The 22,719-nt window shown below is 34.2% G+C and overlaps 1 protein-coding gene across 1 annotated transcript in view; it reads right to left on the bottom strand.

Moving 5' to 3' along the window:
* Positions 1–22,719, bottom strand: part of LOC122112112 (zona pellucida binding protein) — a 115,357-nt gene that overhangs the window by 68,524 nt on the left and 24,114 nt on the right. Inside the window, exons 5-7 of the mRNA XM_042684964.1 lie at positions 22,288–22,437; positions 10,135–10,353; positions 735–811 (exon numbers count right to left, since the gene is read on the bottom strand). Coding sequence (XP_042540898.1) covers positions 735–811; positions 10,135–10,353; positions 22,288–22,437 — 446 coding nt within the window. The remainder of the gene's footprint in view (positions 1–734; positions 812–10,134; positions 10,354–22,287; positions 22,438–22,719) is intronic.

The raw sequence follows: 22,719 nt of genomic DNA on the forward strand, positions 1-22,719 counted from the left end.
TAATATAGCATAAAGGATAAAGAGGAAATTTTTCACTATTATTTGTAATAAAACAGCAACAAATATAATTTAGATATGTTATTTTCAATAAAATCAGAAAAAGCATTATAATTCAAAATATAAAGGAGCAATAGAAGGGAACTTTCTCATTCTAATAAAAGACATCTGGTTTTACTCAGAACTAATATCAGATGTGATGGTGAAAAATTAAGTCTTTTCCCTTTAAGAATATGGACAAGAAAAAGATGCTCACTCATATGACAGCCATTCGATAGTATAGATAAGATAAAGAAATAAAAAACATTTCAATTAGAAAGAAGTTAATACTGTCTCTATTTGTAGATGCCATAAGGGTTTACATAAAATCCCCATGTAATCAATTAAACACTGCTATAAACTAATAAAAAACTTGCAAAAATTGGTGCTGACATAAGGTTACTATACAAACATCTATTAGAAATTCCAGCCATGATCTGTTCTGATTAATGTAAATGAATGAGTAACAGCAAATAAGGCCAAATAAATTATCTTCCACATTCTCATTTACAAAATATTAAGTTTGAAAGTACTAAGTATTGATTATATTAAGTTCTTCTTTGTTGGGTTAACTTTTATTTTTGAAATCCCTAATTCTGGGGGTTTGATTTATTTTACAAATAGCTAAGGTGCTTACTTACACACTGAGCATATTCATTCAAGTTTTTTTTTTCTTTCTCCAGTGATACCTAACATACCTTAGACAGTCTTCTGGAAGATTCACACTGATGGTCTGTACATGGCTTGGGTCCTTTTTCAGTGTCTAGAGATGAAACTAAAAATATATATATTATATTTTCTCATGGCTCTAAATACTGTATCATAAATTTAAATTGGCTCTTGAAAAAGGAAACATCTTTTATCTAATATTTTCTTGTACTAAGAATATAAGCAACTTTTTCTAGTGCTAAATAGCTTCAGCAAAATTCAAATATTTGTTTTGTCTTACATAAATTTTTTTGTCTTACAAAAATTAAATTTCATGATTATTGTATGTCTCCTTTTATTTTATAAAACCTTTTTTATAACTTTTTATCACTTTTTATAACACATATATGTATGTGTGTATTCATAAAATTCCCTATTTATCTTTGTCCATACAGTATTATATGTCACTAGACCAACTCAAATCTCTATACACCAAATGATAAACTATTGTAGATAAACTACGGTAATAACACTGAAATAGAAATGAGGCTGAACAATGGCAGTTGCTATGGTAACTGAAATGCTAAAGATTTTAATGCATGAATATATACAATTTATTTTACAATTTTCAGAAGAAAACTATGTGCCAGGGATTATTCTATATATTTATGGTATGAAGTGAAAAAAAAAAGAAAAGCAGATGGATTTAGCAAGGTAGAAATGAGCAGTATCTCTGTAAGATCATCTGAGAAAATTTTCCATTCTATTACTAAGATTTGAAAATCAGGAATAAGATCAAAATGCATCTTTAAAAACTTCCATTAATAAATCCTTCTAAATTCAACAATATAACTCAAAATTCTTTAGCTAATCTCTACTGTATATCAAAATATAGAAAAAGATCTTACTTGCAGCCTTATATTTATCACTAATAAACAGGGGCATATATTTAATATCATCTTAAAATTTACTTTCTACTCTCTAAAACAATAGGCTTTTAAAGCTTTGAAAATATGATTAGAATAACAATCAAAACCATCCATACTGTTATTACTATTACCTATTTTGACAATTTTATTTCTGCATAACTCTATCCATATTTATATCTCATTAGTTGTTCTATATGTCCTACATCATTTTTGTTTATTCTATGTAAAAGACTTAAGCTGTAATTTTGCTAAGAATTATTTCAAAATATAATTCCCATAAAACCTTTTTCTTTTTCTTGGTGGTATTAGATTTGAACTTAAGAGCTTTCCACTTGCAAAGCAGATATTTTGCTGCTTGAGCCACATCTCCAACCCTTTTTCTTCTCTGGCTGTTTTTGAGATAAGGTGGTATTGCTTTTTCCCTAGGAATTTAGACTATCATTTTCCTATTTAAAATTCCTGTTGTTCCTGGGATTTATGAAGCGCACCATAACACCCAGCTTTATTTCTGTTGAGATGGTCTTGAGAACTTTATTGCCTGGGTTGGACTAGAACCATCATCTACCCAATGTAAGCCTCTTATATAGCTGGAAAATAGCTGTGCTTCATTGGGTTGAAGGAGGATTGAGAGTTCAAGGTCAGTTTAAGCTACCTACTGAGTTCAAAACCTTCTAAGTTCACACCTTTTAAGTTCACTCCTTTTAAGTATAATACTTTTAAGTATAACACAGAGCAATAAGGCAAGAAAATAACATAGAAGAGAATCAAACAGGGAGGAAAAAAGTGAAACTATACCTATTTGCAGATGATATGACCCTCTATCCAAAGAACCCTACAGATTCCACCAAGCACCTAGAGCTGATAAATACTTTGGGTCAAACAACAGAATATAAATTCAACCCACAAAAATCAGTAGCTTTTCTTATACCGACAATTAGCAGATAGAGGAAAATCAGGAAAACAAATTTGTTTAAAATAGCCTCAAAACACACCTGAAAAATGAATGTAACCAAGCACTACAGTGAAAACTGCGAAACTTTGAAGAAATAAAGAAGACACCAAGAAGCAGAAAGAACATGTTCAAGGATTAGCAGTATTAACATAGTAAAAATGAAAATATTGTCAAAGGCAATCTACAAATTCAATGTAATATTCCTGTCCACCAAGATAAGAGAAAAAAAATCATATGGAAACACAATACCTCCCTCCCACCATCCACCTCCAAACAGCGCCAAAGCAATCTTGGATAAAATAAATCATAATCTGACTCCAAACTTTATTACAGAGTTACAGTATTATAGAAATAAAAACAGTTTAGTACTAACACAGACCTGAAGACCAATGGAACAGAAGACTCACAAATAAACTCATGTTCCTACAGCCCATCTGATATTTGACAAGGTCAGAAATATATGTTGGAAAAAAAGAGAGCCTCTTCAACAAATGTTTTTGGGAAAACTAGCCCTCCATATGCATTAGAATTAATCTAGATTCCTGTCTGTCACTTTGTACTGAAATAGGTTTAAAATGGATCAAAGACCTCAATGGTATAGGCAGGAACTTCCTGAATTTCAAAGGCTCAGAAAACTGGAGACAAAAATTGATAAATGAGTGCTGGGCACTAGTGGCTCACATCTGTAATCCTAGCTACCCAGGAGAGGCTGAGATCTGAGGATCAGGTTCAAAACAGCCCAGGCAGGAGAGTCTGTGAGACTCTTATCTCCAATAAACCACTAGAAAACTGGAAGTGGCACTGTGGCCCAAGCAGTAGAGCACTCACCTTGAGCTAAAGAGCTGAGGAATAGCACCCAAGCCCAGAATTCAAGACCCATGACTGACCAAAAAAAAAAAAAAAAAAAAAGATAAATGAGATTACATCAAGCTAAGAGTATCTGTATAGCAAAGAACTTAATTACTAGCCAAAGAATGGGAGATCTTTGCCAGCTATACATCTGACAAGGGCCTAACATCCAGAATATGCAGAGTGAACAAGAAACTAAACCCCGAAAGAATCAATGATCCAAATATTACATGGGAAAAAGAACTAAAGAGAGACTTCTCAGAAGAACTAAAAAATGGCCAATAGACAGGAAGAAATGCTCAGCATCTCTGGCCATAAAGGGAATGAAAATCCAAACAACCTTGAGATTTCATCACATCCTAGTAAGAATGGCCATCATCTAGAATACAAACAACAAATGCTGGCAAACACAGAGAGAGAAACCCTGTTATACTGTTGGTGTGAATATGAATGATTGCATCCACCATGGAAGGCAGGTGAACATAGAAAACTACCCTGTGATCCAGTGACACCATTCTTTCTTAGGCATTTATCCAAAAATTACAAATCAGGATACAGTAAAGACACTTGTATATCCATGTTAATTGCTGCACTATTCACCACAGCCAAGTTATGGAAACAGCCCAAGTGTCTTTCAATGGGATAAATACAAACAATGGAATTTTACTAATCCATCAGGAAGAATTATGTTTTTGCAAGGAAATGGATGGACCTGGAAAAAAATTACATGAAATAAGTCAGGGTCAGAGAAACAATGATACAAGTCTTCACTCATATGTAGAAGTTTGTTATAAATTATTAGCATATATGAAAACATATTCAAGGGTATACGTATATATACAAATGTATATATACAAGTTGACCACAGCAGGGTATACACAGGGGAGGATTCTAATGGTATAATTCCTTTGAACAACTTAAAGTTGAATGAATACCAGAAAACTAACTATTGTTGGGTAGGGCATCAAGGGGAAGGAAGATAGACAAATATAAAAAGGAAAGGTAGACACAGTGATCCTATTCATTGCACACATGTAAAAATGCAACCAGTAAATCAGAGAGGATAGGTCAAGTTAGCAGGCATAAAACATAGAGGTAAAAATAAAAATGCAGAAAGATCCAGGCACCAGTGGCTCACACCTTTAATTCTAGCTACTCAGGAGGCTAAGATCTCAAGACTGTAATTTGAAGCCAGCCTGGGAAGGAAAGTCTATGAGCCTCTTGTCTCCAATCAATCACCAAAATAAGCTGTGGTTCAAGTGGCAGAATGCTAACCTTGACCAAAAAAGTTCAGGGACAGTGCTCAGACCATGAGTTCAAGCCCTGGAACCAGCATAAAATAAAAATGTCTGTCTTTAAAAGGAAAAAAGGCTGGGCGCTGGTGGCTCACACCTGTAATATTGGCTACTTAGGAGGCTGAGATCTGAGGATCATGGTTCAAAGCCAGCCCAGGCAGGAAAGTCCATGAGACCCTTACCTCCAATAAACCACTAGAAAACCGGAAGTGGTGCTGTAGCTCAAGCAGTAGAGCAGTAGAGCACTCGCCTTGAGCTGAGGAGCACAGGACAGCGCCCAGGCCCAGAGTTCAAGCCCCACGATCAACCAAAAAAAAAAAAAAAAGGGAAAAAAGGCCAAGAATGATAGCAAATGCTAATAATATCTATAGCTAATGCTTGTTAATGCCTGCTAGTCAGCAGGCAGAGACAGAAAGATCTTGAGCTGGAGGCTGGCCATGTATTGTCTCAAAAACTAAAACCAAAAGGACTAGATTCATGGTACGCTGCTTACCTCATAAGTATGAGGCCCTGGGTCAAACAACAAACACACAAAAAGGAAAATGAAAGAAAGAGAAAGCAGAGAGAAAGAGAGAGAGGAAGAGGAGGAGGAGGTTAGAAGATTCACCCAGTATATGTACTCCAATCATAGCACAACTAAATTACTAATCCATTGATTAAACAACACAAATACATTATATATAAAGCATCAACAAAAGTACCTTTAGCAAAATAAGTGAAAAGCCCATTTATCAGTATTTGTGGCATAAAGTAAAATAACGGAGAAATTATAGCACTGAAAAAATTAGAAAATAAGTAAATCTAATAATTGAGATTCATTTGGGAAATTGAAGAATATTTTAACTCAAGAAAGAAGAAATGTAAAAATTAGGGCAGAAATCAAATTCCTTAAGACATCATCTTCCAAAACTCACAAAGAAACATAAAGAGAATCTTAAGAGTTACATATCAGTTAAAAAAATCAAAGAAGAAATTAATAATTTCACAAAATAGCACATGGCACAGATATTTTAATTAGTAAATGTTAACAGAAGTTTAAGAATATATCAATACCTATACTATATTCCAGAAAATACTTTATTTCTCCAGAGTATGAAAAAAAACACATAAACATTTTGGAACTAGGGTACAGTTACTATAGTAGAAAATGATAAAGCTTACAGAATGAGGGAAAACATCTTGGACCTATTAAAAGCAGGTTAGTACATGAGGAACATACACAATTTGAAAGCAATGTGAATTTACGTTCACTGACCTTAAATGTATGAAAAATGTCTCACTGGAAAGAAACTCTACAGATATAAACACTGTGGGAAAGAGTTCACTAGTTCCAGTGGCCTTCAAACTCATGAAAAAAATCACACTGGAGAGAACTGTATGTATGTAAGCAATGTGGAAAAAATTTCATTCATTTCACTTTCCTTCAAATGCATGAAATAATCATACTGGAGACATACACTATGAATTTTAGCCATGTGGGAAAGTCTTCATTTAATTCCAACTTTCAAAGATATGAAAGTTCTCCATACTAAAGAGAAACCCTATACATTTCAGTTATGTCAGACAGTCCTTATTTATTATAATTCCATCAAAACCCACAAAAAGAATCACACTGGATAGAAACTATGGATGTAAGCAACTGAGAAAGCATTCCTTTAATTCCAATGTCCTTCAAAGACATGAAAAATCTTATACTAGAGAGAAAATTTATGGATGTTATCCATAAGTGGGAAAGTACTCACTCTTTCATGTTATCTTCAAGTGGAGTAAAACTGTGTACCAACAATGTGAGAAAGCCTTCAATTATTATGTTTTCATTAAAACACATGAAAGGATTCACACTGGAGAGAAACCTTACAGATGGTAAGCACTGTGTAAGTGTTCACTTATTCTCATTGCCTCCAAATACATGAAACAATTCACATTGGAGAGTAACTCTATGTACAGAAGTACTTCATGAGGGATAACCGTCCGTCAATTAACTTCCTTTTACCAACATGAAAGAACTCACACTAGAGTGGAACAAAATAGAGAATATAGTAACACTTCAAAATCAGAAGAGCATTCTACACTGCCAGGTGAGAAGAACTTTCATTAACGAGAAGCATGTGGTTTTGCTGATAGCTCAGTTCAAGCCACAGATATGAAAAAAGATAGCATGAAGAGAAATTTTAACTGATGATACAAAGGTACAAAGTTTGTTTGTTCCACAAATACAGTTCCACAACGTAATCCAGCCTGTCATATAATCGGTATAGATGTTCATATATTACAGTGCAAGGAGTTGGGTCACAACATTAATACACAACAAGGGCAAGGTCAACAAGGACAACATAAGAAGAACAAAAATCCCATCATCGTGAAAATACAGTAATGCTCAGTATTTTACCAAAACATGTCAGAGTAGAATAAAAATTCCTCATGTATACAGATGCTATGGAAGTAGTATAAGCAAGTTTAGTGGAAAATGCCCAAAAATACAAAACTGTAAGAAAATATACCAAAACCAGTAAATATTTTAACCATGTATGTATATGTGTGTGTGTGCCAGTCCTAGGGCTTGAACTCAGCAACTGGCCATGGTCTCTGAGCTTTTTTGCTCAGAGCTAGCACTCTACCACTTGAATCACATCTTCATTTCTGGTTTTTTGGTAGTTAATTGGAGATAAGAGTCTCACAGACTTCTGACCAGGCTGGCTTTGAGCCATGATCCTCTGATCTCAGTCCAGTGAGTAACTAGGATTACAGGCTTGAGCCACTGGCACCTGGCTTGTTTATCATTCTTATAAAACTCTTGATTTCATATTTCTGACTCTTACTACTGAAAAGGTTTTAAATGTGTCATGGTAGTAATTCTTTGCAGCCTCAGCTGTTTAGGAAACAGAAACAGGGTGATTACTGAAGCATGTAACCTGAAAAGTACTACAACTCTTAAACAATAGAATTAGTGGATTAAGGAAAAATACTTGTGTAAGTTTTCTTAAATTAACTGTGAGTTTCATGAGCATAGTGGTTTCTATAAAAATCCAATTAGTTATTAAGGTGATTCCACTTTCATTTAAAACAGTATTGGATTCATAAGTAAATAATAGTTATTCAGGTGTTTTAATTTTATGTAGCTTTTAAGTAAATGTGGTTTATGTGCTACTGAAAGTATGTGGTTGTTAATTGTTGGCAATTTCCTATGGATTTCATATAGCATGGGTTCTTTACATCTATTTGCCTGTTCTGGCTTCTTTTTTTCTACAGTAAGTAACATTTGGTAAATAGCTATCACTTTTTGATGTGTACATTTTATGGGTTTTTGTTTGCTTGTTTTTCTTTGCTACTTCTGGGCCTTGAATTCAGTGTCTTGTGTTCTTGCATAGTTTAATTGACTGACACTCTAACCACCTGAGCCATGCCTCCAGCCCAGCTTTTCTCTGGTTAACTGGAGATTTCTGACTAGACTGGATTCAAACCATTAAAAAAATATTTCTGGCCAGGTTCACTCCTGTAATCCTACATACTCAGGCTGCTGAGATCTGAGGATCTCGGTTCTAAGCTGGCCCAGGCAGATTCTTATCTCCAATAAATTATTCAGAAAAAGCCAGAAGTGGCACTTTGGCTCAAGTAGTATAGCACTAGCCTTGAGCACAAAGAGGCTCCAGAGACAGCACCTAAGCCCTGAGTTCAAGCCTAAGAACTGGCAAAAAAAAAAAATCTCTGCCTGTTCTTCAAAGCCTTAACTGTTTTTAAACAACTCAAAGAGAGGTGAGGAAAAAAAATTCCTAAAGTTAGAAGGGACATACAAACATCCCATCACAATCAGATTATATGTAACTTAAGTTTGTGGCTTTCCAAGAGCCATGATAAACAGAAGAAGTAAGGGGTAAATCTTGATGATGTTGGCTTTTAGATATAATACCAAGACCATAAAAAGGAACAAAAAATAAACTGGATGTCAACAACATAGAAAACAACTTTTCAATGTAAACTATTAAGAAAGTGAAAAGTTAACCTGCAGCAAAGATAAATGGTTTTGTATATCATATATCTAATAAGGATCTAGTATCCAAAATATATAAAGTACACTTACAACTAAGAAACAAAAGATACACAATATCCAAGTTGGTCATGGTGGCACGTTTGTAATCCCAACTACTCCACAGGCAAAGCCAGAAAAATGGAAGTTGAAGGCTTGTTCAGGTAGGAGACCCTATTTGAAATATAAACCAAAAGAAAGAGGACATGGCTCAAATGGTGGCACACAGTCCTAGCAAGCACAAGGCCCCAAGATTAAACCAGTATCATAAAAGAAAATAAAAGGAAAAAAGAGAGAGATGCATAACTCAAAATAAAAGGAAAAAAGAGAGAGATGCATAACTCAATTTTAAAAAGAGAATATTTGTTACATTTCTGGAAGTGGAGGTATGGCCAATATGTTAAAACACCAGCCTTGAGTAAAAAACTTATAAGCAAGAACTTGAGGCTCTGGTTTAAGCCTCAGTACCAGCACACAAATAATATCATTTTTATTGGATTTCATCTCTTTTCTTTGTAAGTTGAAAAGGAATTGCAAGTTTGCTAAGAACTTGTCTACTTATTTAAAAAGACCAAGGAAAGATTTCATAACTCCACTGAATATTAATAATGGGCCCCTGGGAAAGTAATGAAAGAATTGATCTATCCCTTAAAATTTGTTTCAAAGGCTAATGGAGAAATTCTCAACATTTTTCTGGAAGAAGAGACAGTAGTAAGAAAATTCATGTCTCTCAATTATCTTTCTGGATTTGATCATAAATGACCAAGAAGAAAAAGAGAAACCGATCAAGAGATAAAGAAGGAAGAGAAATCTAGGCAACTGGCAAATATAATCAAATACTGATAGAAGACAAATTAAGAAAAGCAAAGGAGGAGGAAAGAAATAAGAGTAAAAACTGCATTTGAGATAAAATGGGAGGGGCATCCAGTAGAAAATGAGTGGCTATTTTTGAGATACTTCATGACAGAATACTTACAAATCTCCAGCCCTTCGCGATCAAGCCCAATTCTTTGATTTCTAGAAAATAATGGTCCTCCACCATACGTCATTAAGAAAACCCCAATAAAGTTGATTATTTTAGGGTATTCAATATAATTATAACTAGATGTATTTACAAATTAAATCCTTATTAACTAAATAGTATAACAGATCTTGCATTAAGTTCCATTCCACAGTAAGTCACCATAGCAAGGTATTGAGAGAAATAAACTTTTTTCATTAAGTTCATAAGTCAGTAGGATTTTATTTGGAGAGTAATAGCACTAAGCCAATTTAAAGAATAGGAAATACGTGATATTTATAATATATATATTTTTAAATTGTTGTTGATGATTCACAACATGTTTAAAATTGTTTATGGATATTCAACTTGTTTTGCTTTAAAATATATTATATACTTACTTGAAAATGTAAAAAACAATTCATTTTGCAAACCAGCTCTTTGCATTTTAACACGATGGCATTCAGACTTAAGTAAAGAAATTTCACATGAAAGGTCAAGAACTAGTTTGCTTAAAATCTGAAGAAGTTTCTTCTCAAAAGAAATATTATAGATACTATTGCAGGGAGCAGCATGATATCGTACTGTGAACTGGTAATAAAAATGAGGTTCACGAAAGGCTATAAAAAATTAAACAGAAAGACACAAACATGGTTATTCAAGGAATTCAAATATATATCGCAATAATTCTAGAGAAATAGTTATTTGGGATAAATTCATAGCTCATGTTTTTACATTTTTCTACATTTAACAAAATATTTATCTAGCCAAACAGTACTTTAAGCACTTTACAGATACCAACTTACTTACATTTTTTGAAGACAGGCATTATTGTATATATCATGAAGAAACCGAAAGACCTAAGGTTTATTTTGTAACAGGCTCAATGCCTATGGTACTAAAACTAAAATTCTAGTCTAAAGAGTTCATTATGTGCTTTTAAATACTACATTTAATGATAAAACTCAGGTTGACAAGATGCTAAAATTAAGTAATAAATCTTACAAGAAATTATAGTTATAAAATTGCCAACAACAGCTGAAAATGTTTATAATAAACCTACATTTTACTGATTTACAGAATAATATCTGGAGTTGGCAATATGTATATTTTTCAAACCCACCCCAAAATACTGCTAAGAAGACAGAAGAAGTGTAAACATGAAAATAAATATATAACAATAGAAAATACTAGAAAAGTTCACCTTGCAAGACAGATCACTCTGATGCTGCTTCTATCAACCAGTGTCTCCTCACCTTTTCATAGCTTATACTCCAAGAAAGAGCTCTCCACTCAAACTTAAATGAAAACTAGTAATGTTCATTGGTCTTGTAAGTTAACATTAAGTCCACTAATAAAGTTAATATCATCTTTGTATTCAGATTAGAAAGACATATCCTGTAAGTGTTAAAATATCTAAAAGTTTCTTTTAGAACAGGAACCACTGACTCCCCTCATTCCACCTTCAAGTAAACCTAAATTAACTTAAAGGGAAAAAGCAGTTAAGGTGGGCTAGGCCAAGTGGCTAACATCTATAAATAATCCCAGTTTTTTGGCAGGTAGCAAGTGGGAAAATAGCGAGACAAGAAAACTCTTGAGATTCCCATCTCAATCAATAAAACTTTCCAGTTATATAAGAATTATAAATAGGAGGATCAGATTAACCTGGACAAAACTACAAGAGTATATTTAAATAATAACGCAGGCTAGAAATGATTAGGGAGATGGATCAAGCAGCGGAGAGCAAATAAATAAATAAATAATACTAAAAAATAACCTAATTATGTACCTCAAGCTCAAAAACCAAGGACAAGCCAAACTCAAAATTAGTAAGCAGAAATAAATGAAATGGATCAGGGTAATGAAGTGGAACACAAAAAATCTATGAAACTATACTTGGTTCTTTGAAAAGATAAAACAAAATTACAAACTTTAGCCAATCTAACCAAGCAAAAGAGGAAGGAGAATCAAATTAGTAAAAGTAGAGACAAAAAGGTGGATATCATAACAAATCGTAGTGAAATTCACAAGGTCATCAGGGAACACTTTGAAAAGATGTACAGAGGGGTTACAGTTATATGAGTAAAGTAATGAGTACCTTTCTTGTCCATCATTGTTGTTACCCTCTCCTTTGTTTTTCTCCTACTATCTCTTCCCTCCTCACCTCTCCAACTCCTCACTCCCTGCCCCCCAAGTTGTAAGGTTCATTTCCAACACAGTGTCTTGTATCATTGTTGCAATGTGTTATCCTGTGTTCTTGTTTTAGCATTTTGTTACTCTCCTTCCCTCCCTAAGTTAGATAAATATGTATACAAGATTCAGGGTACCAAAATCAAATACAGTGACAACAGGGGATATACCATAGGGGGAAGAACATACAAAGGAAACAAAACAATCACATAGAACATTAAAAATAACAACCATGAAAAACCTCTTGTGTCAATGTCTTGGGGTTCATTTTGCTTAGCATCATTTTATATGATTTTATGTACATAGCTTTTGAGCTTTTCTGCTCATCTGTTAAGATTTTCCTAGACATCTGGGCATTTACCCAAATGATCACAAACAAGGCCATACTAAAGCTACCAGCAAAACTGTTTATTGCAGCATTATTATTCACCATAGCTAAGATAGGGAACCAACCCAAATGCCCCTCAGTAGATGAATGGATCAAAAAAGTGTGTGTGTGTGTGTGTGTGTGTGTGTGTGTGTGTGTTTGTGTGTGTGTGTGTGTGTGTGTGTGTGTGTGTGTAATTCTATGCTTCCATCAGAAAGAATGATACCACCCCATTTGTAGATGAATGGATCAAAAAAGTGTGTGTGTGTGTGTGTGTGTGTGTGTGTGTGTGTGTGTGTGTGTAATTCTATGCTTCCATCAGAAAGAATGATACCACCCCATTTGTTAAGAAATGGAAAGACCTGGAAAAAAAACATATTGAGTGAAGTAAGCCAGACCCAAAGAAATAAGTTCCCATGGTTTCCCTTATTTGCAGTAATTAGTATACATCTGAAAAATTATATTCTAATAAATGATAAAATTGAAAAACTAGACAATTTTTATACATACATTACTTACCTGAGTTGATGTAGGAAAATACAGTCTCTAAGAAATTTACTTCCTAAGAAAACTCCATGACTAGATGAATTCAGCCACTGAATTCTACCAGACTTTTAAGAAGAAATAAGACTAATGCTCTTCAAATTGTTTCTCAAAATAGAGAGAAGGAATACCACTAATTATATTCATGAATCTCTCTTACCTAGATACCAAAATAATAATAAGGAAAACATGCAAAATGAACTTTACAACTTGGGGGGTGGGGGGCTTGAAAGAGAAGGTGGCCATTGTGGGAAAGGGAAAGTGGGAAGGAGGGGATAAAAATGTTTGACAAGGAATGTACTCCTACCTTACATATGTAACTGTAACCTCTACGTACATCACCTTGATAATAAAATTAAATTTAAAAAAATAAAACAGACCAATTTCCTTGATATGTACAGCCATAAATTCTTACTAATATACTTGCAAACTGAATTCGACACCACTATACCTTCACACAGCATCATCAAACTGGTTTCAATCAAGGGATACAAGGATAGTTTAACAAATGCAAATCAATAATTATAACGCAGCACATAAACAGAATCAAAAGAAAAAAAAAGAACATGATCATCTCATGGCATACAGAAAAAGTGCTTTGACAAGGTTTAATATTTCTTCATGAGAAAAGCCTAGAACAAACTAAGAACAGAAGAAATACACCTTAATATAATAAAGGCTTTATGTGACAAACCTAACCCAACCATAAACTGGAGAAAAACAAAACATTTCCCTTAAAGTCAGCAATGAGACAGAGATATCTATTCTTCATTTGTATTCTATCTAGTTCTTGAATTCATATCCATAGGAATAATATAATAATAATATAATATAATAGGCCAGAGAAATAAGAAGGATAAAAATAGAAAAGAAAGAAGGCAATTATACAGAGTCTATCATTATAAAACCCTAAAGATTGCTCAAAAAACTCTTAGAAATTAAAAAAGTGATATTACTCATAATCTAAAAAAAAAGGAAGAAAGAAAAGGAAGGACAAATAATTGATTATTACCACTAAAGAAAGAAACAGGCCCCAAGAGATCCTGTCGTAGAAAGAGAGGTTCTTGTACATGGATTTCTCCAGTCCCTACCTATACCTTCCTCCTTGCTGATACTATTGTATATCCTTTTACCTTACCTATAAATATACCTAATATGCTGATCCCATATATTCTTGTTGGGAATCATCCATCAAACAGGACATCCTGCAAAAGCTTTAAAAAACTAAAATCTTCAGATTAAAATAATAAATTTTAGGGCTGGGAAGGTGGCTCAGTGGTAGAGTGCTTGCCTTGCATGCATGAGGCCCTGGGTTCGATTCCTCAGCACCACATAAGCAAAAAGAAAAAAAATAAAATAAAATAATAAATTTTAAAACAAGAGACATAAAATCCTGAATAATTGCACTTTGAAAAAAATCATAAAAGTCAACAGAGAAATTATAGTCGTTAAAAGCCTATTACTGTGCATGTTGATATACACCTGTAATCTTCAGAATTCAGATGGCAGAGGCAAGAGGAGCACAAGTTCAAGCACATCATGGGCTATGTAGTAAGACCTTCTCAAATAAATTAATTAAATAAATACAATGAATACAATTAAATAAATAAATACAATTAAACATATTATTTTATATGTTCATTCAAAATACTTTATTCACTAAAAATGAAAATAAGTATATTAAACAATATAAAACATTGTTAGAGACTTAAGCTTTTCAAAAGGAATAAAACAAGTATTATCTAATATTATTGTTCTAAGTTCAATGTTTTTGTACTTGGTTTTGTACTTGCTTCTACATTCAAGCTGCTATGAACTTATTTGAAGAACATAAAACTTGTTCAACCACTCTGGAAAGCAGTGTGGAGGTTCCTCAAAAGACTAAGCAATCCCCTAAGACCCAGCAATCCCACTTCTGGGCATTTACCCAAATGACCACAAATAAGGCCAACACAATCATGTTTATTGCAGCATTATTTACCATAGCTAAAATATGGAACCAACCCAGATGCCCCTCAGTAGGATGAATGGATCAAGAAAATGTGGCATATATACAAAATGAAATTCTATGCTTCCATCAGAAAGAATGACATTGCCCCACTTGTAAGGAAATGGAAAGACTTGAAAAAAATCATTTTTAAATGAAGTAAGCCAGACCCCAAAACATAGATCCCATGGTTTCCCTCATTTGTAATAATTAGTGTATGTCTAGCATAGTACTCACAAATGAGCAGACTAGCTCAATACCTTTGTACAAATGACCAATATACAATAATGCTAAGTGAAATGAACTCCAAGATATTCAAACAAGAGATTTTTCGGATGTTGTTCTTAATGTACTATGTGATTTCTTCTTTTGTGTTTTTGTTCCTATGATTTATCCCCTGTTATCACTGTACTTGATTTTGGTACCCTGGGTATTGTATATACATTTATCTGAATAAGGGAAGGGAAGGGGAACAACAAAATAGTGAGACAAAGGAAAAAAACAAGCCAATGCAACAGCAGTACTCACAAGACGTATGTTGGAAATGAACTGTATAACCTGGGTGGGGGAGGTTGAAGGGGGAAAGTTAGGGGGAGAAACATGAGGGAGGGGGTAATATGTTCGGTCAACAAGAAATGTGCTCATTACCTTATATCTGTAACTGTAACCTCTCTGTACATCACCTTGACAATGAAATTAAATTAAAAAAATATTTCTTCATGAAGCACAGTGGACTAATCCTGTAATTCAGGGGATTGTGGCTTAAAGTCATATAAAAATATAGTCACATATAAAAATAGCCCTAGAGACTCCATCTTGACTAACAGCCAGACATGGTGGCATATGCCTGTCTTCCCAGAGACTCCTAAGAGCACAAATAGAAAAATCTCAGTCCAGGCCAGCTAAGAAAATAAATCAAGACTCCAACTTGAAAACAACCAATACAGAAAGGAGTGTAGTAGTGGAGTATATCAAGTAGTAGAATGCCTGCCTAGTAAGCATATAATCCCAAGTTCAAACTCCAGTAGAGCTAATAAAAAAATAGAAATTACACTTTATATGCATATATGTATATATATATATATATATATATATATATATATATATATATATATGTAGTAGCATCTGAAACCATATTAGTGCAGTGTCTATGTATTATTAGTGTCTGGCACTCTGAGCAAGTAATGCTTTGAAATATTATGCAGAATCAATATGAAAATTATTGGTCCATTGATATATAAAGCTTCCAAATGCTGTCAATTCCAACAGACAAGGTGATATATTATAATGTGATAGATTAGAAGTGATATATTACTATCAAATTCATCTGTTTCAGATATAAGGAAGTTGTCAAGTTTTTAGTAGCACCTGTAAGGTTTCCAAAATTCTAACTTCCACTTGAAAGCTCATTTTATTTTCATTGTCAACAGCTACTTCCAGAAGTTTATCATAGTAAAGTCTGAAAAACCAGTTTGTCAGTTGTTTTCTCTAAAAAAAAAAAAAAGATGGTTCCTAAAACAAAAACAGGGTATACTTGAGAGTTTATCTCATGAGCACATCTTACTTTATGTAGATGTATTTCTCAATTCTCCACAAAGATCATGAAAAAAACAGGAAGGTTAGCCGGGCGCTGGTGGCTCACGCCTGTAATCCTAGCTACTCAGGAGGCTGAGATTTGAGGATCGCGGTTCAAAGCCAGCCCGGGCAGGAGAGACCATGAGACTCCTATCTCCAATAAACCACCAGAAAACCGGAAGTGGCACTGTAACTCAAGTGGTAGAGCGCTCGCCTTGAGCTGAAGAGCTCAGGGACAGCGCCCAGGCCCAGAGTTCAAGCCCCACGACCGACAAAAAAAAAAAAAAAAAAAACAGGAAGGTTTTAGTAAAATTAATCATTTTTCCCATGTGATTTTATATACATATTTATTATTGCAAAGATACTGTACAGAGGGGTTACAGTTACATGACTAAGGTAATAAGTACATTTCCTATCGAGCACTGTTACCCCATCCTTTGTTTTTCGCTTACCTTATCTTCCCTCCCCACCTCCAAAACTTCTTCCTCTCCGCCCCCACTCCAGAAATTGTAAAGTTCGTTTTCAACAACAGGTCAACCCGTATCCTTGTTTCAGCATTTGTTATTTCTCTTCCCTTTCCCAAATTATAAAAATGTATATACAAGATGCAGGGCACCAGAATCAAATACAGTGAAAACAGGGGTTATACCATGGGCGGGGGTGGGGGAGGAAGAACATACAAAAGGAACAAAAAATCACATAGTATATTAAAAACAACAGCAACAAAGATAAAACCTCTGTGTCCCTATCTTAGGTTCATTAAGTGTAGCATCATCTTGTATGGTCATACGTACATAGCTTTTGACCCCTTCTGCTTGTCTGGTAAGATTATCCTAGACATATACTAGTTATTGCAAATAAGGGAAACCATGGGACCTATGTTTCTTTGCACCTGGCTTCCTTCATTTAATGTAATTTTTTCCAAGTCTTTCAATTTCTTAACAAATGGGGTGGTGTCATTCTTTGTGATAAGAAGCATAGAATTCCATTGTGTATATATACCACATTTTCTTGATCCATTCATGTACTGAGGGGCATCTGGGTTGGTTCCCTATCTTAGCTATGGTGAATAATGCTAGAATAAACATAGTTGTTCTGGTAGCTTTAGTATGGCTTTGTTTGTGATAGTTTGGGTAAATGCCCAAAAGTGGACTTGCTGGGTCATAGGGAAGCTCTATGTGTAGTCTTTTAAGGAACCTCCATACTACTTTCCAAAGTGGTTGAACAAGTTTACACTCCCACCAACAATGCGGTAGGGTTCCCTTTTGGGCAAATACCCCCCAGTATCTGTTGGTATTAGATTTCTTGATTATAGCCATTCTAACTGGAGTGAGGTGGTATCTCGATGTTGTTTTGATTTGCATTTCTATTATAGCTAGAGAAGTTGAGTATTTCTTCATGTGTCTATTGGCCATTCTTATTTCCTCTTCAGAGAAGTCTTTCTTTAAGTCTTATTAATTGGACAGTTGTTTCTTTGAGGATTTGTTGTTGGGGGATTTTTTTTGAGTTCTAAGTATATTTTAGATATGAGGCCCCTGTCTGTTGTAAAATTAATCATTTTTTATGTTTCAACTTTAAAGTAATTCCTAAATGAAACCATGCCTTTTTTATTGCATTGTTTTAATAAAAACTGGCTTTGAAAAAAAACTGCACATACTTTTCTGTGAAGACTTGGTTTCTATTAGTGTACATGATGGGACATTCTTGCTTTGGGGTAGGGGTGCCAGAAGACTTTCTACCACAATCTCAGAAAACAATATTTTGGTAGACTTTTGTTTTGTTTTGTCAGTCGTGTACGCTGTCCCTTGAGCTCTTCAGCTCAAGGCAAGCAAGCGCTCTACCACTTGAGCTAGAGCGCCACTTCTGGTTTTCTGGTGGTTACTTGGAGATAAGAGGCTCAGATTTTCCTTGCCCACGCTGGCTTTGAACCATGACACCTCGATCTTCAGATCTCAGCCTCCTGAGTAGGATTACAGGTGTGAGCCACTGGCACTCGGCTTTAGTAGACTTTTGTAAGTTTTCATCTCACTAACCTCTTCAAAGTATTTCAAGAACTCTGGACTTGATAACAAGTGATTTAGAACAGTTGATTCAAAATGTAATTAATAAACACCAAGAGCCAGGAGTGGAAATGTGTGCCTATAATCCCAGCACTTGGAAGGTTGAGGCAGGAAGATTATGAGTTTGAGACCAGCCTGGCCAAGTAGCAAGACAGCCTTGAAAATCAGAAGGGAGGGAGGGGAAAAGAAACTAGTAAGGACACATAATATTGAAAAACAGGAATATATTAATTGAAAACTCTCAGAAGAAAAAATAAACATACATTAAAAGATGTACCAGGATTAAAACAAATCATTTAAATAGGGATACAGGTGGACCCACTGCAACAATGAGATGTACAAGTCGTTATGTCAAAAACGAACTTTACAACTTTATGTCGAAAACGAACTTTACAACTTTCGTAGGGGGGGGGGGCGGGGAGAATGGGGGGGCGGGGAGAATTGGGGGGGCGGGAGGGGAGGATGGGAAGGGATGGAAAGGGGAAACAAAGGAGGAGGCTACAATGCTTGATAAGATATGTACTCATTATCTTGCCCATGTAATTGTAACTCCTCTGTACAGTATTTTCACAATAAAAAAAGAAAAAAAAAAGAAAAAAGCAATGTACCATATTACACACACAATAGAGGTCGTTTTGTATGGTGGTGCAGATAAATATGTTTGTAAAAATTTTAATAATAAAATTTAATAATAAAGCTTAATTTCTAATAATAGGACTTAAAATATAATCTCTCAAAATTTTAAAGAAAGATATTAACAGTAAGAAATTGCAAGTCAAAACAAAACCCAAGTGAGGTGATTAATATAAGAACTAGTGAAAATTATAAAAACTAAGATCAGATGCATTGAAAACTAGAAATATGTTCACAGAAACACAAAGGAAAAAGTCACCAATAGTAGAAAATAAAATATTTTAAATTAAAAAACAAGTGTCAGACTATATCTGAGTAAAGATTTGGTAAGTACATAAGCATCCATAAAATATACCAGATTTAATATATAAAATGCAAAGTTAAAAAATAGTAAAATTAAGGAGTCTTAGTTTTGGAAAAAGATTTAACTAATATCACAAAAATAAAAGTAATACAATAGTCAAAGACCATTATTATGAAGGGAATGTGATAAAACTCATGTTCTCTGGCAGTGAAGTAAAAGTAAATAATGAGTATTTCTAAAACATCTTTAAATAAAACATTAACAACTAGGTTATAAGTCTCTTTAAATATGACTAAATATTTAGAAATAACAAAAAATTGTGAGTAGCTGTCAAATACCTAAAAATAAATATGATGTGCTAATTATGCAAAAAAAGAAAAAGGAAAATTGATGAGCTAAGGATATATCTCAAGAAGTTACAAAAAATAAAGCTAACAGAAAAAAAGGAGAACAAAAACATATAAGAGAAGGAATGAAGTAATGGAATATATTTTAAATTTAAATTAGAAAGTAGAGTCTATTGACCCATCTTAAAACAAAAAAAAATAATTAAATGACTGAAAATAAAAGAGTCTATGTACATAAACAACTATAAACATCTTCATCTCAATGAATTTGAAAAGTGCGGTTAGTTTTGTTTGGAATAGAAACTTTGACAATATAACAAATATAACAAATTTGACAATATAACAAAAGAATTAGCAAATCCAGTACTGGAAAGACTCTTTTTCAAGTAACTACAAGAGACACAGACTTTTGACATGCCTGCTAGAGGAGCTCTTTAAACTTGCTCCCAGAAAACCAATGTAAATTAATGTTAAAAATATAAAACTTTGAAGAGACACTGATCCAAAATTTACCAAATTCAGAAAGGACAGTGCCAATATAAACTATATTTGGATCTAGACCTGATATACTCTCCCACTGCACTAGTAAATACACAGACTCCATCCACTCAAAACTGGTAATGACAAGAATATAAGGCTCTTTCCTCCTTCTTCCAAGCCGGGAAGTACCTCCAGAAGAATCTACCAGTTAGTTGCACTATATAGATGTAATATTTTTGGTATTATAATAATTACACACAAAAATACTACTTGCCTGGTACGTAAATGTTTGATATACATTAACTATTGTTATCGTTACTGTAAAATGGTATTCATTTCAGGCACTTTCATCTTTGCTAGCTTATGTGACTATATGCTTAAGATACATTTTTCACATATATTCATTATAAACTGGTTATAAATAGTAAGATGGATATAACCACTATGTAACAAAAATGAAATATGAATTACTGAAAGATTTAAACCAATCAGTTGACTGACAAAATTTGTAGAATTTCTTACGAGAAAATCAAGTCTCCTTTAGGTTACGTAGAATTGTATTTTTGATCAAAATAAGAAAAAAACTTACCAGGAAACTATTTACAACTGTACCAGTGCTATGGCATCTCAGCAATGAAAACAATGTCACGTAGTTTCTCATTGCTACTATAACACTTTACCACTAATTTAGTGACTTCAAATATCTCATATATTACCTTGCAGTTCTGGAGAACAGATGTCCAAAGAGGGGCTTCCTTCTGGAAACTCCAAGGAAAAATCCACTCATACCATTTCCTCTACTAGAGATTGCTGACATTATTGGCTCATGGCTCCTTTCTCCATCTTCAAAGAAAATCACTTAGACCTCTCATTTTGCCACATCTCCTTTTTCTGCCTTTGACCCTTTTGCTCCCCCACCCAGCTCACTTCAGATTCTCTCTCTCCAACTCAAGAGTCTTAATTTAATTACAGTGGCAAAGTTCCTTTCCCCATTTAGGGCATATGTTCACAAGTTCTGAAGATAAGACATGAACCACACTTTGAGAGCCAGTATTCTGTCTATCACACATGTTCCCTCCGATGTATTAAAACTTGCAAACTTTTGTTCAGACAATTCACAACACTCTCAAGATAGCCCTCCCAATTTTATGCTTTGATATGTCAAAAATCAAGGGATTTACAGTGGTGTTTCATGTTCCTGATTTTGAGGATGGCAATTTACCAGCAATCACAATAGTCAGACTTTAAAAGCAGTACAAACGTAAACTGGCATGCTGAATTGAACTCCCTTTGTACAAATAATAATAATAATAAATTTAAAAAAATTAAAAGGCAATAAAAATTGTGGACTCTCAATCTATTCTGCTGTTTGCATTCATGGGCCACCTTGCCATGAGGGAAAACATATGCACCCTCTTACCTAGACTGTGCACTCATTGTTAAACGGCAAAGAGCAAACAAACACAGTCATTTTGGGTTTTTTTTTTTCTTTTTATTGGTAATGGGGCTTGAACTCAGGGCCTAGGCATTATTCCTGATCTTTTTTGTTCAAGGCTAGTGCTCTACCACTTTGAGCCACAGTGCCACTTCCAGTTTTCTGGAGGTTAATTAGAGATAAGAGTCTCACAGGATTTCCTGCCCATGCTGGCTTCAAACTGATCCTCAGATCTCAGCCTCCTGAGTTGCTAGGATTATAGGTCTAAGTCACTAGTGCCCAGCCTATTTTTGTTGTTGTTGGTTTGTTGGTTTTGGTTGTGGATGATGTTCTTGAGCCTCTTTGTGCTCAAGACTAGTGCTCTACCACTTGAGCCATAGAGCACTTCCAGTTTTTGAGTGGTTAATTGGATCTAAGAGTTTCATGGGGACTTTCTGCCTGGGCTGACTTCAAACTACAATCCTTAGATCTCAGCCTCCTGAGTAGCTAAGATTACAGACTTGAGCTATTGGCACCCAGCTCCAGCCTGTAATTTTTAAGAGGTTAAAAATAACAAAGTCTCTGTAAAACATATCCATTACAATATATGAACACTTTAAAATATGTTAAAATATAATTAAATTCATTTCTTACCATATACGATATATTTTAGTTCAAGACTTTTAACAATTTCTTCCACAGTAGGTTTATACTCCAGGAAACATGTGTAAACTCCACTCATACTCTCATCAAAATTCTGGAATACAAGGCTTCCTGTGGATGTTACTTGTGCAGTGCTGTTTTCTAATAAAGAAATAATACATAGTTGCATAAACTACAGTAGAGAGGTAACAAAATTTGTTCAAGAAGACTAAATTTACCTACAAAATTTACCTACAAGGTCACTGAAAAGACCTGCTGTTCTAGCCACATATTATATCTGTTGCTTGCTGAGAGGGAGTGCCAGGAGGAACTTCTTAGTGTCAAATTTTCACTAACCAAATCTCATCAATTTTGTGTGTATGTGCAAATATGTGCACACACATATCTATATAATATATACATATAATACAGAAGTTACATGTT

The sequence above is a fragment of the Dipodomys spectabilis genome, unplaced genomic scaffold (genome assembly GCF_019054845.1).
Source record: "Dipodomys spectabilis isolate Male_0828 unplaced genomic scaffold, ASM1905484v1 ptg000092l, whole genome shotgun sequence".
Taxonomy (NCBI): domain Eukaryota; kingdom Metazoa; phylum Chordata; class Mammalia; order Rodentia; family Heteromyidae; genus Dipodomys; species Dipodomys spectabilis.